The 24307-nt window shown below is 47.6% G+C and overlaps 2 protein-coding genes and 1 long non-coding RNA gene across 7 annotated transcripts in view; 2 read left to right on the top strand and 1 right to left on the bottom strand.

The window, feature by feature from the left end:
• LOC120860897 (alpha- and gamma-adaptin-binding protein p34) overlaps positions 1-10650 on the top strand; it is a 70797-nt gene extending 60147 nt beyond the window's left edge. The window contains exons 6-10 of one of the 4 annotated variants that reach the window (XM_040236611.1): positions 1836-1918; positions 2737-2833; positions 7870-7974; positions 8421-8470; positions 9097-10650. In XM_040236611.1, the coding sequence (XP_040092545.1) occupies positions 1836-1918; positions 2737-2833; positions 7870-7974; positions 8421-8470; positions 9097-9174 (413 nt within the window). In that variant the 3' untranslated portion in view covers positions 9175-10650. The remainder of the gene's footprint in view (positions 1-1835; positions 1919-2736; positions 2834-7869; positions 7975-8420; positions 8471-9096) is intronic. The other 3 variants (XM_040236612.1, XM_040236613.1, XM_040236614.1) reach the window with 3 other exon arrangements.
• A 3832-nt stretch (positions 10651-14482) lies between these two features.
• LOC120860899 lies at positions 14483-23711 on the top strand. Its single transcript, XR_005720455.1, has 3 exons — positions 14483-16442; positions 22916-23503; positions 23626-23711. It is a non-coding gene; the product is annotated as an uncharacterized LOC120860899 (long non-coding RNA).
• Positions 16578-24307, bottom strand: part of LOC120860896 (mothers against decapentaplegic homolog 3) — a 127995-nt gene continuing 120265 nt past the window's right edge. Inside the window, exons 8-9 of one of the 2 annotated variants that reach the window (XM_040236609.1) lie at positions 23367-23511; positions 16578-20944 (exon numbers count right to left, since the gene is read on the bottom strand). In XM_040236609.1, the coding sequence (XP_040092543.1) occupies positions 20821-20944; positions 23367-23511 (269 nt within the window). In that variant the 3' untranslated portion in view covers positions 16578-20820. Of the gene's footprint in view, positions 20945-23366; positions 23512-23641; positions 23771-24307 lie in introns of those variants that run through there. The other variant, XM_040236610.1, reaches the window with a different exon arrangement.

Consider the following 24307-nt stretch of genomic DNA (forward strand, 5'->3'; position numbering starts at 1 on the left):
TCCATCCCAGATCCTTTCCTTGGAGGCAGCCACTGTAAAGAATGAGGGATTTTAAATAGACCATTTGGGTCTAAATAGCACATCTAAACTGACATTGTATTGTATTATTCTTCACGGATTGCAGTTTGGCCTGCCAAGTTTAGGTAATGCCCAACAAAGGAAAAACATAAGCCGTGGAATTGGAATATGGAGAGACTTGTGTACTGATTTGAAAATTACCCAGAGTCCAAGTGATTTCCAGTAATGGAAGTGACGGCTCCCTTACATCAGTACTCTGTTACTCAGATTATGCCTTTTGTGCAAAGAGCCTGAAGTATTTTTTAAGAACTCTCATGTATCCTCGTGACATGTAAAATCCATGAGTAGTGCATAACTACTTTCAACTGCTTTAGAGTCTATAGCACTTTGGCCACAAAAAAGAATTATGTTGATGTTTGAACAAACACCCCCAGGCTCTGTGAAACCATCAGTGTGGGACATCCCACGGATCTGCTTTTCTCAGCCTCTGAGCCTCCATGGCCTGCCTTGATGAAACCTTAGTGTCTGGTCCTTGGATGGGGGGCATACCCAAGCACTGGGCCTGGAGAATTCCTCACCAAGTGGGCAGTTTGGCTGAGGGGTGAGGGGGGCTCCAGGAGGACGTGTGCACCTTTGGCTGTGGAGCAGGGAAGGCAGCAAGGCAGCAGCAGACACTTGGTGCCGCCTAGTGCCTTTGTAAACTTAAAGCATAGGTGCTGACTCAGGTAGATAACTGCCTGCAGTAAGTAGGTGACTGCCCACGTGGTAAGAGGTCAGCCTGGAAAAAGCTGCAGGTCTAGATTCCACGTGCCCCAGTCAGGCTCCATCCCAGTTTCCAAGGCAGAGCTCCCCAACTAGCCTGCAAGTGCTTGTCTTTCTGTGGTGCTCTGTGTGACTTATGACAGGTTTCACCCAGTAGGGAAGAACACCTTGCAAGTTTGTAGGTGGTTTGAAGAGAGTTGAGAATGGAGCCAGGGAAGCCACAGGGAGAGGAAAAGTGATCTAGGAGGGAATTATCTTTTTGAGAGAGCAGTTCTGTGACTTCTGTGCTGCTAGCTTCTTAAATTATGGGTTTCACATTCTGCTCTCAGGCAGTGATTTTTTGTTTGGGGGGCTTTTTATTGTTGTTGTTGTTGTTTGGTTTTCCCTCCAGTTTTCCTGATCCTAAGAATATTCCTGGGCTTCCCTGACGGCTCAGTGATAAAGAATACGCCTGCCAATGCAGGAGGAGGTGCTGGTTTGATCTCAGGGTTGGGAAGATCCTCTGGAGAAGAGGATGGCTATCCTCTCCAGTATTCTTGCCTGGAGAATTCCATAGACAGAGGAGCCTGGTGGGCTACAGTCCATGGAGTCGCATAGTCAGACACCACTGAGTGACTAACACTACCTAATAAATGTAAATACTGAAAGTATTGGGAACCTTAACTGAATTAAACAGAGCTGAATTTCAAGAAAGCACGAATGTTCATTTTCATCTGGTAATGATGCCTTGACGTTGATTCTTTTTAATGTTTTTTAATTGTTTAGACACTGAAGTATTAGTTTATAGTAGCTATTAAAACATCAGTGCCGTTAATCTTTGCAAACAGAACTACTGAGCAGCCTTTTGTTATAATGGCTCTGCCATATATTTGATCTGGACTAATACGCCTTGATTTCAAAGTTATTCAGAATTTAGAGGGGTTTGTAATTAATAGTAACTTTTTTATAGCTAAAACTTTTATAACGAGGAAATAGCTATTATATCATCATCACAGTCATTTTAACAGCTTTAAATGTAAATAAAACATTTCACTAATTGTACTTTTTCTCTTCAGAGAGGAACCAAGGCCTTAACCTTCTCAGCTCATTGACTGGGGCAAACCATAGCATTGGATCAGCAGAGACCTGCCATTCAGAGGTGAAGATTTTTCCTGGATCTTTTCTCTGCTTTGGCCTTTCTTTCTTTCTACTCATTATTATGAATCTCTACACCATTCATCGTCTTTTCCTTTCCATTTAAGAAGTGGTAGAGAATATCAGAAATAGGTACAAGGACCCTGCTGTCTGTTAAGAGCAGGCTAGGTTGGTATTAAAGCAGTAAGCCCTTTCAAGATGTTTACAATTTGGGCTGTTCCATGTGTTTTTGCTAACTGCTTTTAAAAACATGCTAGAATTTCCTTGAGGCTGAAATTTCCCCCCAGATCTTCAAATATAAAACAAAATTAATGGTTCTTTTAAGTACTTCCTGTGTGCTCTCCAATCTGAGGAAGGCCCTTGCCCTTAATGAGCTTAGAGGGCTGGCTTCAGCCCTCTGTCCGCAAGGACTCTGGCCCATGTCTGTCCTGGCCAGCATGCTGGAGTCGTGAGCACGTTAGGTAGGGCCGCACTGTCTGCCCAGGACCACCTTCTTCCGTCTCTGAGCTGTTTTGTGATGGGCTTGTGTCCATTTTCAGGTTTTGAGTAAAACGTGATTTGAAACAAACAATATGTTTTTAATAGTCAAAGGCAAAATCATAACACTTTTCTATCCCTGAGGAAAAACAGCCCCAAGTTAGTGAATCTCTGGCCTTTTTTTTTAAATAATGTGACCTGGATCCTTCTTCCATCCCTCCTTGTGTCTCGCTCCTATTACTGCTTCTCTAAAGCTGAGCAGTGAGTGGAACTGTGAGCCTTTTTGGAGTTAGTTTGGAAGCAGCCTCCTGTTAGATTGTGACTCGTGTGTGTATTTCTCCACAGCAGCCCTGTGTGCCAGCAGCAGAGAGGACCGAATCCCTCTTGGATCATCGAGGGGCTGCTTCTAACACAGCAGACGCGCAGGTCGATAGCACTGTGGGTAAGTGCTGTGTGGCTGCCAAGTGACCGCTCTGTGGAACTTGCCAAAGCCCATGCATTGGGGCATAAGTCATGCAAAGGGAAGGTGACTCTAAACGGGGGTGAGGGAAGGACACTGATCGTGGTTATCGTTTAGTTGCTCTTTTGCGACCCAATGGACTGTAACCCGCCGGGCTCCTCTGTCCATGGGATTTCCCAGGTAAGAATATTGGTGTGGGTCGCCATTTCCTTCTCCAGGGGATCTTCCATACCTAGGGATCGAAACTTTGTCACCTGCAATGGGTCCTTTACCACCGAGCCTCCAGGGAAGTCCAAGGACATCAGTAGTGACCCCCAAATGAATGTGAGCCTTGTGGGCAGCTGCAGAAAAGGCAGGGAGAGTAAATACATTACAGTACAAATCTGTGGGCACCACTGATTGGCTCAGCAGGATCTTGATTAAGATCTGAGTTAAAGTAGATCGAACCAGGTGGTGAAACAGCTTTATATCTCCATATTCCACCATTTTTTCATGGTATTTTACAGTAGTCAGAATTGGTAACAAGAAGAATATAGTCTTATAAGCCCTCTCATATTCTTTTAAAGTATTTTTATGTCCACATTCTCATTTGGTAATGAAGTTTGGCAGAGAAGTTATTTTACAAAGATGAAGGTGCGGCCCAGAGCAGTTTAATAACTTGTCCAAGGGCATCAAACAAGAAAGTCTTGGAGCTGAAACTGAAATGCAGTTTGCTGTCCAAAAAGCTGGAAGGCCAGGGCACTTAGATGACAATAACTCGAAATGTTCCTTTGTTGGGAAACTACTCACATCACTACTACTGTTAATGACACGGAGGGCCTATGTGCAATAATAAGTCTTAAAAAATTTTTTTCTGTTTATAAAATAATCCATAAAAAAACTCAACTAATTGGCTATAGAAACATATTAAGAAGAAAAAATTATGTATAACTTCATTTCTCTCCGGTTTATTCAGTCTTGTCCTCTCGGTTGAACCCTTCATATTAGCTTTGAAACCTACTAAATTCTCTGCCGTGAGAACAAACCGTTGACCACACTGAAGAAGATGGGAGGATAAGAACTAACCTAAAGAACTTGGGGAAATGGTGCCCTGACTGGATGCCATGAGCCAGAAACAAAAAGAACTGAACAGAAATCCTACACTCTGCTTAATGGACTTGATTCTTACAGGGATATGGGTTTGAAATTCTGAAAGTAAATATATTTTACATATATTATGGTTGAAAGAATAAGAAAATGTAGCATAGGGAAAGAGAGCTAGGTTTCTCACTGTCAGAGAAAGAATTTACTAATAAGGAAAGGTGAAGGCTGGGTTGAATCCTTTGGTACTGAACTAGAATTGAAAATATCAGTATGAACTCTTAGTTTGTTAAAATATAGTTTGAGTAGTGGAGAAATAAGTATAACTACATGTATGCATGTGTGGTCTCCCCAGGTGGCGGTAGTGGGAAAGAACCTGCTTGCCAGTGCAGGAGACATAAGACATCTGAGTTCGATCCCTGGGTCAGGAAGATTCCCCTGGAGAAGGGAACGGCAACCCACTCCAGTATTCTTGCCTGGGAAGTCCCAAGGACAGAGGAGCCTGGCGGGCTACAGTCCATAGCATCACAGTGTCGGACACGACTGAAGTGACTTAGCACACACGCAGGTATGCATGTATAAGTCCACTAGGAGGGTGCAGAAGCAATAATACTCTAATAGTGACAGAGACTCTTAACACTTAGATCTTGGTTTCTAAATACCATTCTCCAAGAAAATATACCAGGGCTACTTGGAGAAGTGTGTGATTCAGGGCTGGGGCAGGAAAAATGAGGGATGAACCTGAAGCATCTCATGGTGGCAGAAAATAAAGTGAAAGTGAAAGTCACTCAGTCGTGTCCAACTCTTTGGGACCCCATAGACTATACAGTCCATGGAATTCTCCAGGCCAGAATACTGGAGTAGGTAGCCTTTCCCTTCTCCAGGGGAATCTTCCCAACCCAGGGATCGAACCCAGGTCTCCCACACTGCAGGCAGATTCTTTACCAGCTGAGCCACAAGGGAAGTCCTAGAGTTCTGGAGTGGTTAGCCTATCCCTTCTCTAGGGGATCTTCCCGACCCAGGAATTGAACCAGGATCTCCTGCATTGCAGGTGGATTCTTTACCAGCTGAGCTGTGTGGGAAGCCAGAAAGCAAGGAAGTGCTCGAAAAAGGATGAGGGCATGTTGAAAGGTCACAGGAACCAACCTGAAAGCATTTCCAATGGCTAACACTGGAAGATTTTGACAACCAACATAATTAACATTAGTATTAGGCTGTAATCTATAAAATAAAATGTATATCCATGAATCCATACTAATTTAAATAAATAATTGAATAAATACATACCTGGAAAAGAGAGGGCTGCTACTCCTCCTAGAAGAATTCCAGTTGATAAATGTAGACATGATGAGGGCAATAGAAAATCACCCTTAGCCACAGTAATAGTCGTTGCAGGCAAGGTCCACTGATGGTGAGATTAGTAGATGAACATTGGAGAAGAAACACAGCATCTCCGTAGTCAAAAAATATCTTTTCCAAATTACTTGTTACAAAGGGAGAATAGTAACTTTATACTGGAAAAACCTGGCAAGTACCCCTTTAAGGGATGAAGGTTACGTCACCAGTAATGGCATGTTGATATCTCCCCTCAATATGATGCACTGAAAGGGTACTCATGTCTGTGGTATTCCCGCCAAAGGTCCATAACCTGAGTCGTAAGAAAACATCAGACAAACCCCAATTAAGGGGCATTACACAAAAAACTGGCCAGTACTCTTCAAAAGTGTCAGAATCATGAAAGACAAAGGAAGACTTAGGAACTGTCACAAATGGGAGAAGACTAAGCAGATTTGACAGCTTAGTTCTGAATCCTGGAACAGAAAAAAGATACTAGTGGAAAAACTGATGAAGGTTGAGTGAAGTATGTAGTTAATAGCACTGTTCCATTATTAACTTCTTGGTGTTTATACTTGTACCATAGTTACGTAAGATGTTACCACTAAGGGCGCGTGGGGAAACGGCATATTGGAATGCTCTATACTATTTTTGCAACTTTTTTTGTAAGAGTAAAATTATTTCAGATTTCTTTGAAAAAGGAAAAACCAAACCAGCGAAAATAAAACACTTTCCCTACCCCACATCTTCCTCCTCTCTTTACTTATTTCCATTCCCCAACTCATTCTCATCTAGCTCTTGTTCCCATTTTCCGCTAAAACAGCTCACCAACAACTTCTGTGCCACTCGAGCTAATTGATGTCCTCCTGTCCCCATCTTGACCTCTTAGCAGCATTTGATGTTATGAATCAGTCCCTTTCTGAAGCAATAGCTTCTCTTCACTCAACCAACACATCTCCTGGTCTTCCTACCTCTCTGAGGATTCCTTCTCTTCCTTTGGAAGAGGACTGTCCTTTACCCAGCCTTTAAATATCTCCATTCCTCAATGTTCCATCTAAGCTCCTCTTCCAAACCTATATTTCAGCATGAAGTGATTTTTACCATATCCATAGTTCAATTACCATGTATACAGATAAATCACAAATTTTTTGTCTCTGGCCCTGTATAGCAACTGCTACCATGACATACCCATTGAACGAAAACAAATTTATTAACCAGAAATTTTTTTGACATCAAATAATCTGTATAGCACTGTAGTAGATGCAAAGAATTATGTTATCGTCCTTGTCAAGGAGCTTATAGTCTAAGAAATGCAGAGACAGGCCTTGTAATGTAATGGGTAAAGTCATGGACTTGGAGTCCTGGACAACTGGGTTTGAATCATGACTCTGCCGGTAGTAGTGGGATGACCTTGAGTAAGTTATTTAGCTTTCCTTCGTTTCCGTAGGACCTTAGTTTCCCCTTCTATAAGGTAAGGGTAAGAAATCTTTCCTCACAATGCTGTTGGAAAAACGAAATGGAATCGTGTCAGGTAAAGCACTCAGCGGCGGAGACAAAGCTGTAACTCTGTCTTCCTGTGGCATATATTATAGCAGTGGTGGGCAGGTGTGAGAGTGCAGACTAGTGTGTATCCGTGCCAAGGCAGCTCTGTGAAGCCCAGTTGCGGGATGAATCTTAAGGAAGGAGACGTGTGAGCTGGAACGGTCAGGGAAGACATCCTGCACGTGGCCAGCCTGGGGTGGAGGCTGAGTGAAAAGTCTAAAACAAAGTTTGATAAAGAAACCACATGCTGAAGCAGAAATAGTAAAGGATTTGTGGTGAGAAAATAGGAATTTAGGTTGGCTCTGCCTTTGAATAGCTCTAATTTTAGAAGAGTTCATTTTTAAACCCAGGTTGCTTCATGTGTAAATTGTGGACAGTGGTATCTGTCCTAACCACCTTATATGGTTGTCAGTAACAGATGTGAAAATGGTTCTTGTCCAGTAAAGTATGCTATAAATTTCAGGCATTTATTGAGTCCGCATATCTTAGTACAGGGTGTGGGCTTTAGAAATTGGGAATACATAAGTCTGAATCCTGGCTTCCCAGGTGGCTCACTGGTAAAGAATCTGCCTCCCGGTGCAGGAGCTACAGGAGATGAGGGTTTGATCCTTAGATTGGGAAGATCCCCTGGAAGAGGAAACGGCAACCCACTCCAGGATTCTTGCCTGGAAAATCCCAGAGACAGAGGAGCCTGGCAGGCTGCAGTCCATAGGCTCCCAAAGAGTCAGGACCGAGCATGCATACATGCCTAAGTCTGAAGCCAAGGTCACACTTACTAGTGGTGACCCACAGTGCCATCACCTATCTTTGTACTCTAGTTTTCTTAAGAAAGGTAGAAACAGAATTCTTTGTCTCATTGCAGTTATTTCAAGGATAAAATGAGTCCCTGTTCATTTGTGAGGGCCCCCTAGCAGCCAGGCAGGATACAGTACCGGGAGCTGTACAGCTGATCCATGCTGGGCCCTCATTCAGTGGTAACTTGCATCCAGGCCAGATTGATTGCTTTAGGATTCCGTGTATTTAGCACATCCGTAATACTGTGTGGCAAATCCTTATTGCAGATCCCATGTTAGACCTGGACATTCAAGAACTTGCCAGTCTTACTACAGGCGGAGGAGATTTGGAGAATTTTGAAAGACTGTTTTCAAAGTTAAAAGAAATGAAAGGTAACTGGATCCATTGGGTCTTACAGGTTTCCATAGTGATGTGCCTCTGTTTTATCTAGTAGGATTTTACTTTGTAATTGCTAATAGCATTCCATGCTTTGGCCTCAGCTGAGAAATGTAGATACTGTGGGACTGTGCCATCCTCTGTTGGTAAAAATTTCGTTAGGAAAATTCTCCTCTTTTTTCATTCTTTTTCTTTTTCCTTCTTCTCTTGCCTGTCTGTTTCTTTCAGTCTGTCTCATTAACATGGAATCAGTAAGATCCCTACCAATTTACTCACATCATTCCCATCTGGAAGATTTGGAAGACTTAAACTATCTAACAGCTGTAATGACTCCACCATAAACATGTGTTTTTGCAACCTATCTTCTAGTGTTAGAACATCTATGCACTCCAGATTCTCCTGTGCAATTAGATGAATTTCTTAAGATGTATTTTCCCCCTAGACAAGGCTGCGACGCTTCCTCATGAGCAAAGAAAGATGCATGCAGAAAAGGTGAGAAAATGAGTCAGGTATTTACTTACGTACTGCAGGCCCAGTGCTGCAAGAATTATATGTCACACTCGTTTACTTCTAAAGCGTCTTACTGTGAACTTTCTGTTGGATATTCACTTATAATTATTTGAATATTTAGTTGCTGCCATCTAGCCAGGATTTTCCAATGTATGTTGAGTGATGTGGAATATTGAGGCTTAGAATGTTTGCCTTCCTAGCTGTTAGGCTGGACGACTCTTAGTTATTTTGTTTGGGTTGGGTTGGTTATTACCAACACATGTTCTTGGCAAGAAAGGTATATGGTTTATGGTATTCCATTGTATGACTGTGTCATAACTTACTTATCCACTGCCCCTTTGGACATTTCAGTCATGTGCCTTTTTTTTTTTTTTTCTGTAGTGAAGTTGTTCATATCCCTATACGTCACTTACGTATACAGTTCTGATTATATCCTCAGTATAAAGTCTAGGAGTAGAAGTCCTGGATCAGGGTGTTCAGGGGTTTTGATAGATGTTGTCAGAGCACTGAAGAGCAAGAGTTTTAAGTCTTAATCAGTTCTGTGTGTGACATGAAACGAGCTGAAGTTTAGGTGTTGCCTGAACTCTGTTGCTTGCTTCTCTCCACAGGTGGCCAAAGCCTTCTGGATGGCAATTGGGGGAGACAGAGATGAAATTGAAGGCCTTTCATCTGATGAAGAGCACTAAACTATTCATGCTAGGACTTGCCTAACTAGGACCCTAGCACTCTCTCCCTGAGATTCTTCTCTCCTCAACCCCGTCATCTTTTGCTGAGCTTACCAGCATCATGTTGGCTGCCTGACTTGTTTATAGGGTCCCGTTAATTTTAGTTTTTAGTAGGGGGTAAAGCAGAAATCTCTTCTCCCTCAGTATATTGTAAGGGAGTGAGAAATTTTCAAATAACATTTTTTGTTCTAGGAACAGGAGTGGGGTGAGCCTCGAAGGCCTGTGTGATTTGCCCAAGTTAAAGAAGAAAAACCACCACCAAGCTTTCCTGGTCAGTCTTTCGAGGAGCATTCCCTGTGTTCGTGTTGATCACTGCAGATCAGGAGTTTTCTGGTTTTCTCTTTCAAGGAGCTTGCTGCTCAAGGTTTGATGCTTTTGGTTGGAGGAAAGGGGAAGAAACTGCAGGTTTAATCTGTGCTGTAGCCAGTGGCCCTCAGGTTAGTCTCTAGCAAAAAAAAAAAAAAAAGCATCTGGGTATTTCATTTGAAATACAGTATCTGACCTCTTGGTAGAAAGTATTGAGAAACCAGTGTGAATTTTTAGACTATAATAATGATGCAAAGGTTTTCTACTCTGGTGGGGATAAAAACAAACCCTTCTCTACCAAGTTGTGGGCGGGGGTGGGGGTGGGGCACGGGTAAGAGAAACCTAAGGACTTCCCTGTATAGGCTGTTGAATCGGTGTGATCCTAGCCCGAGGTTTTTGCATTAGTGTTACCATGTAGAAACTTCTCTTCCTTAGAGTTTGCTACTTGAGATGGCAGAGATGTGTTGTCACAGTTGATGGAATAAGGGGCATTTCCTCTTCTCTCTCTGAACTCCAGAGATCTCTGCCAAGCTAGTGACACTTAGGTGGGACTCGGTGGCAAGGCATGCGAATCCCTCAGTACATGTGTTACTTCCAGGGCTGAGGAGTTCGGCTCCAGGGAAACTGACCTCCAAGGGGGAAAGTTCCCAGAAGAATGGGAAATACAGCAAATGGAAACCCTTGTTTCTGTTTGTTTAGGAACTGCGTAATGCATGTCACGAGCCTTCAGTCTGCCATGGCTCTCAGCCGGCTCAGGGCACACGGGCTGAGAACTGCTGCTGGCCTGGGGTGGGTGTGAACCCCGTGGGTCACCAGCAGAAACAAATTTCAGACCTGTCTGTGCAACACCTTTTCAGCCCTGCAGAACCTGCTACAGATGGCAGAAGGAACAGAATGCTCCAGGGTCCTGGCCAGAGCGGCCACAGGATGCAAGGTTTCAGCGAGTGAGATGTTCAGGGAGGGCCGTTCAGGGAACACTGGAGGCTGTCTTCCTTGATAACTTTTTTATTTTTCTTTAACTATTCTGGGGGTCTTTGAGACTGTAGTTTACCACCATTCCAGCACTGTTTCTTTGAGGTGACTGCATTGGCCATTGATGGGGAATGTAGGGAAAGTCAGTTCTGGGGTTGCAAAATGAAAGGTGGAACAAGTTTTTCTTAAAATATGAAAGGTTTCAGAGAACACATTAGGTCACATGGTTTGGGAAAACAGACTATAAAAAGCTGTGAACTTGATTTTGTGGATTAAACAAAGCCAGGTGATTAAAATGTGATTTATTTATAAAGCCTGCTTATGTATATTTTTATGATTTTGTTTTTTAGTAGAGGATGTGGGCAGGCAGGGGGAGGAGCCTCCCTTCATTGGATCAGGCATAAATAGCAATAATCTGTTCGTCAAACTCACTGTTTTAAATCTACCATTCATGTGTATAATACCATGTTTTCAAGGTCTCAGCTATCTCGGGGTATTGGCCCCTTCTGGGTGACATGTGAGATTAAAGTATACAGTAGTAACGACTAACGGCCCTTTTAAGAAGTGTGATCGTGAGCTAATAGTGCAATAGAAATTGCAGACTATCCGAAGTGACCTATGTATATGCCACCACAAGTTATTATGGACTGTCCATCTGGGATTTAAAACAGGAGCCTCGGCTTTTTTCCCCCTTAAACATTTTTCTATTTGTGTAACACAGTGTCTGGCACAAACTGGGCCCTTAAGTTTGGTTTGGATTTTCATTTGATATTTTGATGGCTATGATTACAAAGTTTTAAGGTCTGTAAGTGTTGGGAGGTAGGGAGAGACAAGAATAAACTTTTTTTTTCCTGAGAAAATCGTGTATTATGTAATAATTTTAGAGTGATGAAGACATAGATATTTTTATAATTTTAAAATATGTTATCCTGCCAGAATATAAGAAGATTGACAGAACCACGTCTGCTTGCTGTCTATTTATAGAACTTGGCCACATCTAGTTCAGAGAAGCAAGAGATTCAGGGAAGCTAGACTTAGATGGCTGAGTAATACGGGACGTGGTTCAAGGACCATAGAGCATGTCGGGCCATTGCTGCAAACTGCTTGTAACACAGGAAGTGTGATCTACAGCTAACCTCGTGTTCCCACCATGGAGAGCTGGGGATAAATGGTTTTGCTGTGGCCCATCAGATTCTCTCAACCTTGGGCCAGTCTCTTAACAATGGTCATTAAGAGAGCACGTGGAGTACCCCTTGCCCTGCCTTGGCCTGCCATGGAAAAACAGCCTTAGAAGAATCACTGTCTAAGGGTAAGATGAGAGCTCCCTGAGCTATTCTGAGCCAGAGTGTTTGCTGATGCAAAGCTAAATTTAGCCAACATCTGTCCAGTGTGGTCAGAAGTTTGATTCATTGAACGTTCTGATTGATGGAGACAGTGCCAGGGAATGCTGGATGAGTTAAGAGTCGGCCTTCACCAGCCCCCTGCCTCCCCCCGCAAAAAAAACTTTTAAAACAGACAAGACAATTTAGCTACAGCCTTCTATCATCAAATACCCATCTTATAGAGGACTGTAGGCAGAGAAAGTGTGAAAAATCAGGTCACGTGTAATCCTGCATCCCTTAGTGCAGGATTGGTTTAAAAACAACACCCTAACAATTAACTTGCCCATAATTTGTGTGTTCCTGAAAGCATCATGCTGACCGTGCAGGGCAAAGTTCTAGTTTTGATTTAGATTCCACTTGGGGTTTAGATTAGTGATTTATCCTTGCACCTTTGGAATGTGAGCTCTTGCAGAAGGGGTCTTAGAAATTTTATTCTATGTTATATTTTATGCCTGTGATTAACATCACCAGTCTTGGTCTTAATCTGGGTGTCTTTATTCAGGGTTAAGTGTGTGTTACAGTTCTTCTGGTATAGGAAGTATCTTTCTTGATTCTGAGGTGTTTCTCTGATTTGCAGAATGAAGAATTGAAAAGAGGTAATAGCAACAGTGTGATCTTTTTGATGGAACACTGACGTGCCCTGGTCCGGTTCTTAAATATGTGGTATTCTACTGTGTTTCCAAACACTGGGCCTAATGGTTATAACTAACTGCATCTTTGGAAAACAGGTTTGGGAAGAAGAAAATTTCTCTTTCCTCTAAGCTCCTTTCTCGTGTGTGTGTGTGTGTATGTGTGTGTGTGTGTGTGTTGATAGGCTTAAATAGTTGAGCCTCACAGCTGCAAATCTGGGAAGAGTACCCAGGCCACAGAAAGCCTCCCGGGTTCTCTCCTGTGAGGCACATGGCCGCCCCTTGCCTCTCCCTTCTCTGTCATTGACCAGGTGGCTTTGATGGTACAAAGTATGGGCTGAATGAGGCCTGAGGTAGGAACTTTGTGGAAAGAGCAGCATAGTTTAGGAGAGATGAGTCTTTTCTTCTGAAGCCCAGAGACATCTGCATTAATCCTGTTGCTCCAGGAAAGCCTCAGGAAGTCATTAATGGCTTTAGAAGGCCTCAGACCTGACGTTAAGGACAAGCAACTGCAACCTGTTCCTTTATCCTGCTGAGAGCTGAAACGAGGCCTCAATGCAGCCGGCCCTGCCTGGGGCCCATGTCAGTGCCGAGACTGCTCTGGCTGTGGCCGAGGCCACGGACGTCGGTCAGGATCTGGGCTCTCCTCTCTAACAGCTCGTCGTCTGACTCAGGAGGGAGACAGGGGTGAGCAAATTGAGGCCACAAAAGGCCAAATGCTGGGTAGGACATGAAGTGTGCTGTGTCCAGCCTTGACTGCTGTGGGAAGGAGCGCACCCAGTGGGGTGGGAAGAGCATAATGTACACCTTGGAGCACCTAAGCCGATGGGCTTAGGGCAGAAAAGACAGGGAACTGTAACTCCAGGAACATCTGGCAGCAGTACTAGCCAACGCCAGTTGATTACCAGTCTGTCTTGAGCCCACGTCAGAATCACCTGGAGGGCCCCACTCCAGGGTTTCTGATTCAGTAGGTCTGGGGTAGGCCCTGGGAATGGGGATTTCTAACATCCCAGATGATACTGATGCTGCTGGACAAGGGCTGCACTTTGAGACCCGTTGACTCTGAGGAAGCTTGAATTGAGCTATTAGGCTAAGAATCAGGGTAGATACATGGGTAAGGTTGCAGAATTCTCAGCGGAAGCTACAGCATGAATAACGGTATAGAGATGAGCAAGGGGTGATGTGGGGGAAACCCCTGTCGTACAGCTTGAGAAGTGGTGGTAGATGAGGATGAAGTGTTGAGAACCTTGGAGTACTGCTCTGCCTGCTTGGGAGAGCATCAGGGAGCCGATGGGCTTAGGGCAGAAAAGACAGGGAACTGTAATTCCAGGAACATCTGGCAGCAGTGCTAGCCAGCACCAGTTGATTACCAGTCTGCCTAGAGAGCTGTGTTGCGGATTCTGAAGCTGAGAATGGACTCAGCACTGTGATGAGTGCTTTGCATAGATAGAGAAATAGCAAGTGGTGGTGATTTTGCCCTGTATTTGCCATCCCTGGACTGAAGGGTGACAGATTCGAGTACTGGAGTAACTGATGAAAGGTAATCAGAACTTTGGGTGGTATTCCTTCAGCCATCTATAAGGACTTGTATAGAACAGTAGGACTTCCTAGGTGGGGCTGGTGGTAAAGAACCCGCCTGCCAGTTTAGGAGATATGAGTCAAGGGTTTGATCCCTGGGTCAGGAAGATCCCCAGGAGAAGAGAACGGCAGCCCACTCCAGCATTGCCTGGAGACTCATGGACAGAGGAGCCTGGCTGGTTACAGTCTGGATGGGGTCGCAAAGAGTCAGATACAGCTGAAACAACTTGGCACACATGCACATATAGGATAGTGTGAAAATGGATGGAAAAGATATTGCTAAGGTAGAGTCTAATATGGGCACCAGTTCATAATTCAGCAAAAATATGTGATTGTCAAAAGAAACAGGATACGAGAATAAGATGTAGACTCTATTTTCAAGGAACTCAGTTTAGACGGGTAGACAGTTCACACAAGTTGACTCCATGGTAATAGGCAGATTCACAAAAGGCTTCCTTTCTGAAGTGAGTCTCGAAGCATTAGGGGAGTTTAGCCAGGTGAACTGCTGGTGTGTCAGGTGGGGTGGGGGGGCAGGGTGTGGACTGGGGAGGAGGCCTTGCCATTGCAAGTAGAGTGGCCAGAGATCCTGGTGTGATAAGTGAGGAACTGTGTCACCATGGTGCTGGGTTGCAGGGGCGAGGTGGCGAGCTGGATGGGGCCTGGCTGCCAAGGGTCACAAGGTTCATGTCAAAGGCCTTAGACTTTTGTGCTGTGGACTGTGGGGCCGTCAGGTCAGGGAGGTCCTTGGATCACTGTGGATGGTGCAGTTACAGAAACACAGGCTGGAGGCTGGGGGGAGCAGTTAGGAAGCCGGGCGGTTGTCCAGGTGCTGGAGAGCCTGGGGTACAGGACTGTGAGTGGAGGGCCAGGACTGGTCAGACATGGGGCACAAGGGAGCGGGGGACGACTGTGACTTCATGGCCGTGGGCTGGGTAAAGGGCTGTGACAAGAGGGTTGAAGGCGGGAGAGGGTGATGCTTCAGTGAGGGCAAGGATAAATTCTGTTCTTTTAAACTGAGTTCTGAGGTATTGAATTTTGGGCTTCTCTGGTGGCTCAGACAGTAAAGAATCTGCCTGCAGTGCAAGAGTCAGGAGTTCAATCCCTGGGTCAGAAAGATCCCCTGGAGAAGAGAATGGCAACTCACTGCAGTATTCTTGCCTTGAGAATCCCATGGACAGAGGAGCCTGGCAGGCTACAGTCGATGGGGCTTCAGAGAGTCGGACATGAAAGCAACTAACCCCTTGAGGTACTGGTGGCACCTCCGTGTACCAGGCTGTTGGATGTGAGTCTGAAGCTCAGGGTTGATGTCTGGGCTAGAAGTACTGATCTGGGAGTCTTGAACATATATGTGGCTTGCAGTCACATGGGTAGGCGAGCTCTGTGAGGGAGGAATATCCTGGGTACCTACCATGGTCTGGGTGCACCACCATGGAAGGGGGAGGTGCAGGCCTGAGAAGAGCTTGTGCAAGAGGGTCCAGGGGAAGCCGGATGCTCAGGGCCTTTCTAAAAGGGAGGTTTGGTCCACAGGGGCGGCTGTAGAGGTACGTGGGGAGCAAGGAAAAGAAACGCTCAGGACTTGGGTGTGGGGAGGAGGCCTGGAGGTGAGGCTCCAATAAACACTAGGAGTCAGGAAAGGAGGTTTGCTCAGGAAAGGGAGTTTGATGATTCAGTTGGGGTGGTCTGGCTCATGTTTAACAGGCGGCTGGAATTAAAGTTGTGGAGCTCAGGGACAGGCTGGTTAGAGGAATGGATCTGAGAGTCATTTGCTGAGAAATCGACTAGATAAAACCTTGAGGAAAGTTATTTACGGGTAGGAGGCTGGAACTGGCCAGATAACACTGAAGGTAGGACTGTGATGTCATTCATGGAGGGCAAACCTACAGACTCACAGGTGCCGTTCCTGTGAAGACCGCCTCCCTCCTGGGATAGCAAGTACTCGGACTCTGGTGACATCCTTAGAAGGAAGTAACCCAGCTGGAGAATGATTCCAGCTCTCTTCTGCCTTCCCCAAGTGGTTTACTCACTCTAATCATCCTTTTTCTTAATCCACATCATCTCAGGTCAATGTACGACTCAGCCAGGGGAGCGATTTTGAAGTGTCTTTCTCCTTGGGGGTTTGAAATTTAAAATGAATTTCCACAGGAGCTAAGTCATCAGAGCTGGAAAGTTGGCAGAAACCGACTTCTTTAAGAGTCTGAAACTTACCTCCACGCCTGTGGTGAGACTAATCTGGTGACTTGCAGTCACTGGCCAGAGGCTTTCAGACACAGTGGAAGTGAGCAGAGACTGACAGCCTGGAGGCAGTACCGCTGGGAGACGTGCTGGAGCCGGAAGCCCCCGTCCTCACTGCACGTTGCCCTCGGTGAGTGAATGCGGGCAGTGGCAGGATGGGACCTGGCACACCTGGGCTCAGAGACTCTCTTCCCTGAAAGCCCCGGCCCTTTAAACCCTCCAGCCAGGCATGGCAGCGAGAATGAGAGCGCACTTCCAGCCCAGGTGCTTTTCAATGAAAAGTTTTATTAGAAGGGCACTTACAGGAGGAAGAGAGGAGAGAGAGGACACATTTAACAATAGGGGTACAATGCTTAAACAGGTGCTCAGCTCTTAAGATACAAAAGTTAGAAAAATCTAAAACACTATAAATACATACATGCTTTTTACAAAGGTATTAAAAGGTCAGGCTGGCTGAGAAGGGAAGGTAATCAGCATCCTCCGTTCTCTTCCCCACCCAAGCAGGAGTCCCACCCAGGACAGCCTAGTTGCAACAGCAGCACTGAAGGTGAATGAAGGCTTCTTGGGGGCAGGTGGCTCCAGCCCTCTTACAGTTCTTGCCCCTGGGAAGGGAGAGGGGCTGGGTTCAGAGGCCCCTGTGGACGGGCCTGCGTTTGCCTGAGCTAGCTGCCTGTGTTCACATGCTGCCACACAGGGAGCCAGCCTGGGTTGGTGGCTCTGGGGGCCAGGCCCAGAGCCACTGCGGCCCGTCTCTTCCCAAGCCACTGTCCTCGGGAGGAGAGCCGTTTCCAACTTTCTTCCAAAATTAAATAGTTATCTGTCTTGGTTTTAAGAAATTATTACATAAATATAAAAACACCAGAATGCTCGAGTGTACATTACTTCAGCATAAAAAAAAAAATTACAGGATCACTTGAGAGAATTTCTCAATCCAGTTTACACAATACATGAGTTTTCCTTTGTGATAGCCGTGTTTCTGAAAGGTTGCTTGTATGGCAAGTCATCTCCCCACTCTCCCATCAGAGATGCCTCTTCAGTTTTGATCCATACATTTTTCTGCTTTCCTACCCACTTGAGAAGTGGCTGATACTCCTCAAAGACTGTCACTTGAAGGAAGGTTCTGGAAGGGAACACCTATACCACACCAAAGTGACACAACTTGACTATGTTGAGGCTTTCTTCTAGCAAAGATGTAGATTAGGGAGAAAACTCCAGACAATGCCACTTGAAGTCACAGTGAGATACAGGGTTCAGAACCAAACATGCACCCTCTTGCCCCTGGTAACCCCCTTGATAAACAGTCGTAGGAGCAGCATGCCAATTCCTGTCCCTCCCTCCTTTTACAGACGGCAGAGAGTGGCCTAATGGGAGCTCTGGCCCCGCAGAGGTCCTCAGAGCCTCAGAAATGGCAGCTTGGGGCTGCAAATGAAATCAGATCCCTGCCTTCTCCCCAAATGCATGACATGCACACATTACTTCAAGAAAACTTTTTTCTGCGGTTTGAGTAAAAGCATTTAGCCCTGGAATATGTCCAAACTCCAGGAAGCCAGAGGGAGATGGAGAAAAACAAACTGAAGCACAAGATATGTGCTACAGCTCATTCCAATACGTTAACAGTGATTTAAAAAAATAATCACCACGGACGATTAAAAAAAAAAACCTCACAGACAACATAAAGACAATGGAAAAGTCTGCCAGCAGCCTTGCCCTCCTGTCTGTTCCTCCTAAGAGTCAAAGTCCCCGCTCCTGACTCTGGGTTTGTCTCAAAATGTCAGGTCTGCAGCCTGCCAGGAAGGTGGCCAGCGGAGATGACGTGCCAGCACAGGCCTGTAACCCGAACTGCCAGGGCGGCTACCTACTTGGGCTGGAAGGCTCCCAGTACTAAATAAAGTTAGGAGTGGGGAGGGTGTGGGAGGAGAGGAAAGGGAACAGAAGCTGGCTCCCGGGGGAGGTGCCGAGGCCAGGATCTAGGGCCCCTGCTCTGTAGCTACACCCGGGTCAGCATCGCCACAAGCCACAAGGTGAAGGTGGTCTGGCAGGGAGCCTGGACAATGATACCAAAAGCACTCTCCAGCGGCTGCCATCACCCCCGAGAACTGCCCGCCTCCTGCCCCTTCACCTGTCCTGTCTTTCAATGTATAAATGCCTTTATGCAATAGGGTTTTAAAACTACTTTTTATGACTTGTAGGACACTAATACTACACATGCCTCAAAGCCACTTACACAGCCTCTAGGATGGGAATGAAACCAGATCCTAACCTCTAGGTACAACCAAATTTTCTTTTGAAGGGTGCTGAACATGGTCTTCCCCACTTCTTCCTCACCCATCCTCCTTCAGCAGTCTAGTTGTAAAGAAAAAAGGCCAAGTAAGTAGCTTTTGGGGAAAAAACAAAACTCCATGCCTCCCAGAAGGATTCTTTAGCTTTCAGCATTGTGGGTTCTAAGACGCCATCCAGGTGCAGCCAGACGTGACCAACCGGATCACCCTAATTGGGCTGTACCTGAAGCCAGCTCCCAAGTACCTGGAGGACAGCTGTGTGCCATAGGAAGTGCTCACAGGAGATCACGGGCCCCTGGAGACTGCTCCCCGCGACTTTTGGTGGGGGCACTGCGACGGCTCCAGCCAAGGCCGAACTGAAGTTAGAAGCCATACCACCGGTCTCAGACCTGACCAGGAGCAGAAACACATCCAGGAGGTTCAGACGATTTCTTGTATCTGTAAGAAGCAGTCCGCGATCATTTCACACCAGGCAGAAACTTCAGACCCACAGCATGTGGCCTCAGGTGGAGTGAGGGGCTATGTGGTGTCTCTGGACTCTGCAGCCCTGTGTGTAGTCCAGGTCTGGCAAGGCACTCCTGTCTGCTCCTGTGTCCTCTGGAGGCGTGGTGAGCAGCCCTCCTACCTGGACTTCGGGGCTGGAGCTTCTGAGGCCTAGGGTCCTATGAGCAAGGCACCAGGAAGCACCCAGCGTCTCCATACAGCATCACAAATGTCATCACATTTGAGGTTTATACCTGCCAAAAGTACACAACTTTCTTCCCTTCACCTGGAATAATACAGGACTTCCATAGGAAATCCCTTTATTTTTCCTGGTAGAAAACCATGCAAAAAATATGGGATAAGTCATTTCATACAAAAAAACAGCAGCAAAGAATAAAGTACCAATTGCAAGTGACAATTCCATCTGCTGTATTCTGCAAAAGGTCAGTATAAGGGGGCTCTTTTGTTTCCAGTTGAAATAATCTATAGTAGTTTCCTCACTAATTGCCATGAAGAGCAATACTTACTACACATTCTAACTGCTAGAGTTGTCACTGACGGTCCTCTGCCGTGAGCTAGATAATCTCATACCTCGGGAAAGATGACAGACCTCTTTGCACCAATTCTGCAGTTTTCAAGGTGTAAAAATAATTTTTTTTAATAGCCCTTTTATTTGTCTTTGTCGGCCTGAGATCTTTCCCTCTTGATGAATTTGCTTCTGTCAATTTTAGCTTCCAAAAGTACTGGCAGGTGTCGTAACAAAACCTAGAAAAAGCTTCACTTTGGGAGAGAAGTTGCTGGGTCCCACTCTGGTTTCCCAGTCAGTGTGTCAACCGGGTGGTTTTTTTTTTAATCAAATGTTTAAAAGAACATACAATACAGTTCATTTAATTAACGCTACTGACTATACCAACCAATATAACCAAATGCATGAGAAAGCGGAGTGAGCTTTTACAGGTGACCGGACACCCTCGCACACCTCTTGGACAACTACCTCCTGGGAACACTTCTGTGATTCTGATCTCTTCTGAGATTAACAGGATGATACAAACTGTATGCCGTATATGCGCTAAGCCTCAACAGATCCTGCCAACTGCTGAAAATGAGGGCAAATTTAAGATCATTTTTAAAGAAGAGGTGTCTTACCACCTCTTGCCACCGGTCCCTACGTGCTCGATTGTGGACACCATCAGTAGGCTCAGAGAGGTGGAGAGAGACGAGCCCCTTCCCCGCCGCAAGTCAATTCAGCGCCCAGGTACACGGTCTGCTCCTACTGGGGTTTGGGAATATTCAGTGGAAGGGGAGGGCTGGGCCCGTGGTGTGCTCAGACCCCTGCAGGCTTCTCCCTGCCCAGAGCACCCAAGGCGAAGTCCACACTCCAGTCCTAACCAGGGGGCCAATTCCTGTTGGGCGGTGACGTCTCAGTTTGCTGTCTTTAAGAAAGAAGGGGACCAGGGGAGGGGCAGGTGGTGAAACACTACCTGTCTGCTCACGCCACCGGAGCAGAAGCCATTTCTTACCCTTCATAGCGGGGCCGAAGGGCCAATGTGTTAAGCAGACAGCTGTTCATAGAAATCCACCTCTGGGTTTGCTTTCGAGTTTTGGAAAACAGGCTGATGCCACTTCAGTTGAGGGAGAAAAATTTCTTCTTTGACACCAGTGAGTTGAGTTCTGATTTCTCCACCTCCTACATGGCCCTCTTCCCCGATCCGCCCTCCCTACCCTCCCCCTTCACTCGCAGTGTCCCTAAGACACGCTGGAGCAGCGGATGCTAGGGGAGCCCATCTGGGTGAGGACCTTGTCAAGCCACTGCAAAGGTCCGTTCAGGTGCAGCTCAATCCAGCAGGGGGTGCTGGTCACAGTTTGTCTCCTGCAAGACATTTGAGAAAAAGGTGGGTGGGGGCCATTTAGAAGATCCAGTAGCAAGCACACAGATGCATCGGAGTGGCTTCTCCTGATTTGGTGTCAGTCTTCTTCCCAGAGCCAGAGAGAGAGCCTGCCCTGCCAGAGCCTGTCCTGGAGAAGGTGCCACCAACTTGCTGAAACTGCCTGCCAAACTCCTCCAAGCAGGAAGGGAAAGGAGGTGGCCCCCTTAAAGAGAAACATGTAAGGCAAATACCAGGGTGCCCCAGAGGCCCACCGGTTGCCGTGACGGGCCCCTGATGGAGAACCTCCAGCCAGAGCAAAGGTCTTCCCAGCCTCCTGTCCTAAGCAGGCACCCACAGCTCCCCTGCCTCCAGCCCTGGCAGGCCACAGTGACGGGCGTCTGTCTGGTTGAGGGGTGTTTTTTTACAAAGCGCCGACAGAGTCCGCATGCCGTCGGTCCCCAATGTGCTGATATAATTCCCATCTATGGCCTTATTTTGGAAAATCTTACGAGCAGAGCGAGCCATGGAACAATTACTGGAAAAAAAGCTAAGGCACACCACACGTTTCTTTTCCCCAAAGCCCTCTGTCTAAATTCGGGCTGGCTGATGACGCAGCTCGCAGGCGAGCTCCCAAAGGCCTCGGCTGAGCAAAAGGCTATCTGCTGAGGCCGGAGGCGCGGGTGCCAGCTGGAGGTGAGAGGCCCGGGCCCCAGGCCCAGCTCTCGGCCACCTCACAGGAAGGGATGAAACCTTCCTCTCCCTGGCCCAGGAGGCAGAGGAGGGCGAGACTGTTCTGGGAAGGGGCCGCGCCGCCAGTCAGGCTGCTCCACAGGGCTGCCAGGCGGCAGTGACGTGGTGGGCCGCACAGGCCTGGCTGTGCTGGCAGCGTGTCCTGCGCGGTGACACAGTGGCCCCAGGGAAAGGCTCTGGCCAACAAAGGGCCTCTTCCCCCAGCACTTGAAGCTGGAGGGCCGCGTGCCGTGCCAGGTTGAGAGCCGCCAACCCCAGGGCACCACCCTCCTCGCCTGGCCTGCGCATGGTCTGAGCGGAAGGTTAGAAACGGGCTTGCAGACTCGGCCCCGGGGCGCCTGCCTGACCCGGGCGCCTGCGTGCGACCCTCAAGACAGCAGTCCGAGTGTTAGGAGAGACACACGGACCTCCCTCTGACTCTTTCCCACTGGGTCCATCTTTAAATATTTCCCTTCCCCAGCAAAAAACAAGACTAGTTTTCTAACCTTTCTTGTTGCCTAAATGATTCCAGCCAAGGCTAAGAGGTGAGCTAAAATGTCCCTCGGGCTGGGCCCATGGGCCTGGGCTAATCTCAGGCTGTTATCAGCCTGAAGGCTGACCACTCGGACTGCCCAATTGGTCACACCTCCTGGATTTGAGAGAGACCCCACAGACCAAGGGCTCTGTTCCCCAGCACTGTGGGGCAGACACAGAGAACAGCAGCTAAAATACGGTAAATGACAGACGTGGATTTTACGGACCGAAATCCTCTAATGAGAATCTGACTTTCCATAAGTCACGCTCATCTGGATTTCATTATAAATGGTGGCCCAGAGCCAATACTGAAATGGGTTTGGCCCGGGTGCAGAATGACTGCAAAACAAAATGGATTCCAAACATCTGGAAAAATGAAGAGAAAGGGGAATAACTTGCGAGGTGCTGGCTCGGGCTGACGTGTGGGTGCCCCTGCCTCTGCCGTGGAGTGGGGGCTGGGCGCACAGTCGTGCCTCTCGAGGCAGCTCCTGTGCAGGTGTGGAAAGAAAAGGAATGGGCAGCTCTAGGCCCACACCTGAGCGGTCTGAGAGCTTCGACAGAGCAGACCAAGGACACCCCTGACCAGTGCTGCATTTAAACCAGTACATGAAATTCTGAAAGAAAGTCATTTCTGAACAAGTAAATATTGTTCCTTTGACTGCTGGCATCTCCTCCTCTCGTCCCCTGCTTTCTCGGTTTTAAAATCCTAGATCCTCAGGATTACCAGGTCAGAGAAGGAGCCACAGAGGAGGGAAGGAGCCCTGAGAGGGAGACTTAACTCCTTGGAGAGGGTCGTCCTGAAACCATCTGCCCAAAAGAAACGAGGTGGACGCCACCGTTGGAGGCTCAGCGTTTCCACCAATGATGCGACAGGCAAGTCAGTTTTTTTCCCTCCCTGGGCCTTCGTTCCCTCATCTGTACGATGGTGATTATACCAACATCCCCACCCAGGGTTGTGAGGATGAGATGCTTCCAGTGCCTGAGAAACAAACGCTGGGCAAGCGGCGCTTAGCTCTTCCTCGTCTAATGGGACTCGGCCCCGCTCTGATCCCTGGTCCCGCTGCTCTTGGGCGAGAAGGCCAGCCTAGCTCATGTCTGAGGAGCCCCGGCTCGGCTGTTCTGAGCCACCTGCGGCCCTAGGACAGGCGCCCCAGCACCCACCTGTACTCGGCTCCCCAGCCTTTGACGAAGCTCATGCGAATGGTGCACATGCGAGTCAGCTGGTACACGGCCTCGAAGCCCTGGTTGACGGACTGAGCCAAGAGGGCAGCGAACTCCTGGTTGTTGAAGATCTTCAGGTTGCATCCTGCCAACGGGACAGACGCAGAGCTCACAGGGGCGAAGGCTGCATGCGGCCTGAGCTCCCCTCCTGGCTAAAGCCACCCCCCAGGGCACCCCCCAGACCAGCGTTTCCACACAGGTTGCACCCTGCCAACGGGACAGACGCAGAGCTCACAGGGACGAAGGCCGTGCGCGGCCTGAGCTCCCCTCCTGGCTAAAGCCACCTCCGAAGTCACCCCCCAGACCAGACTCCTCCTGGTTGTTGAAGATCTTCAGGTTGCATCCTGCCAGCGGGACAGACGTAGAGCTCACAGGGACGAAGACTGTGCACGGCCTGAGCTCCCCTCCTAGCTAAAGCCACCCCCCAGAGTACCCCCCAGACCAGACTCCACGCTCAGCTGCCTGCTGGGGGTGGCCCACATGGTCTCCACCCTGAAGCCACCACCACTTCAATAGGGAGGTGCAGCCGACACAGCTGGAGGGGGTGCTCAACCCTGGTCCATAAGTTCTAGTTCCCAGAGTGGGGAGAAGGCTGAGGGAGACAGTCAGGTGGGGGGCTCTGCCCTGGGTGAAGCAGCCAGGCAGGACTCCAAAGAACAGAGAGACGGCTGTGACCCGAAGGTGCCCTCGGCGTGGGGCATGGTCAGCCACCTGGGGAGCAGAAGCCTGTGCCCTTTGATGGAGGGGGCACCAGACAGGGCAGCTGAGAGGCTGCCCAGCCTGCCATGCCAACAGGAAGTTCAGCAGAGGGTCCTGGGCACCTTCCACCCAGGGTTCTCCGATGAATCCACCTCTGCTGGGACTGAGGGTAGCGAGAGATC

This window comes from Oryx dammah, unplaced genomic scaffold (genome assembly GCF_014754425.2).
Source record: "Oryx dammah isolate SB20612 unplaced genomic scaffold, SCBI_Odam_1.1 HiC_scaffold_11209, whole genome shotgun sequence".
Classification (NCBI taxonomy): domain Eukaryota; kingdom Metazoa; phylum Chordata; class Mammalia; order Artiodactyla; family Bovidae; genus Oryx; species Oryx dammah.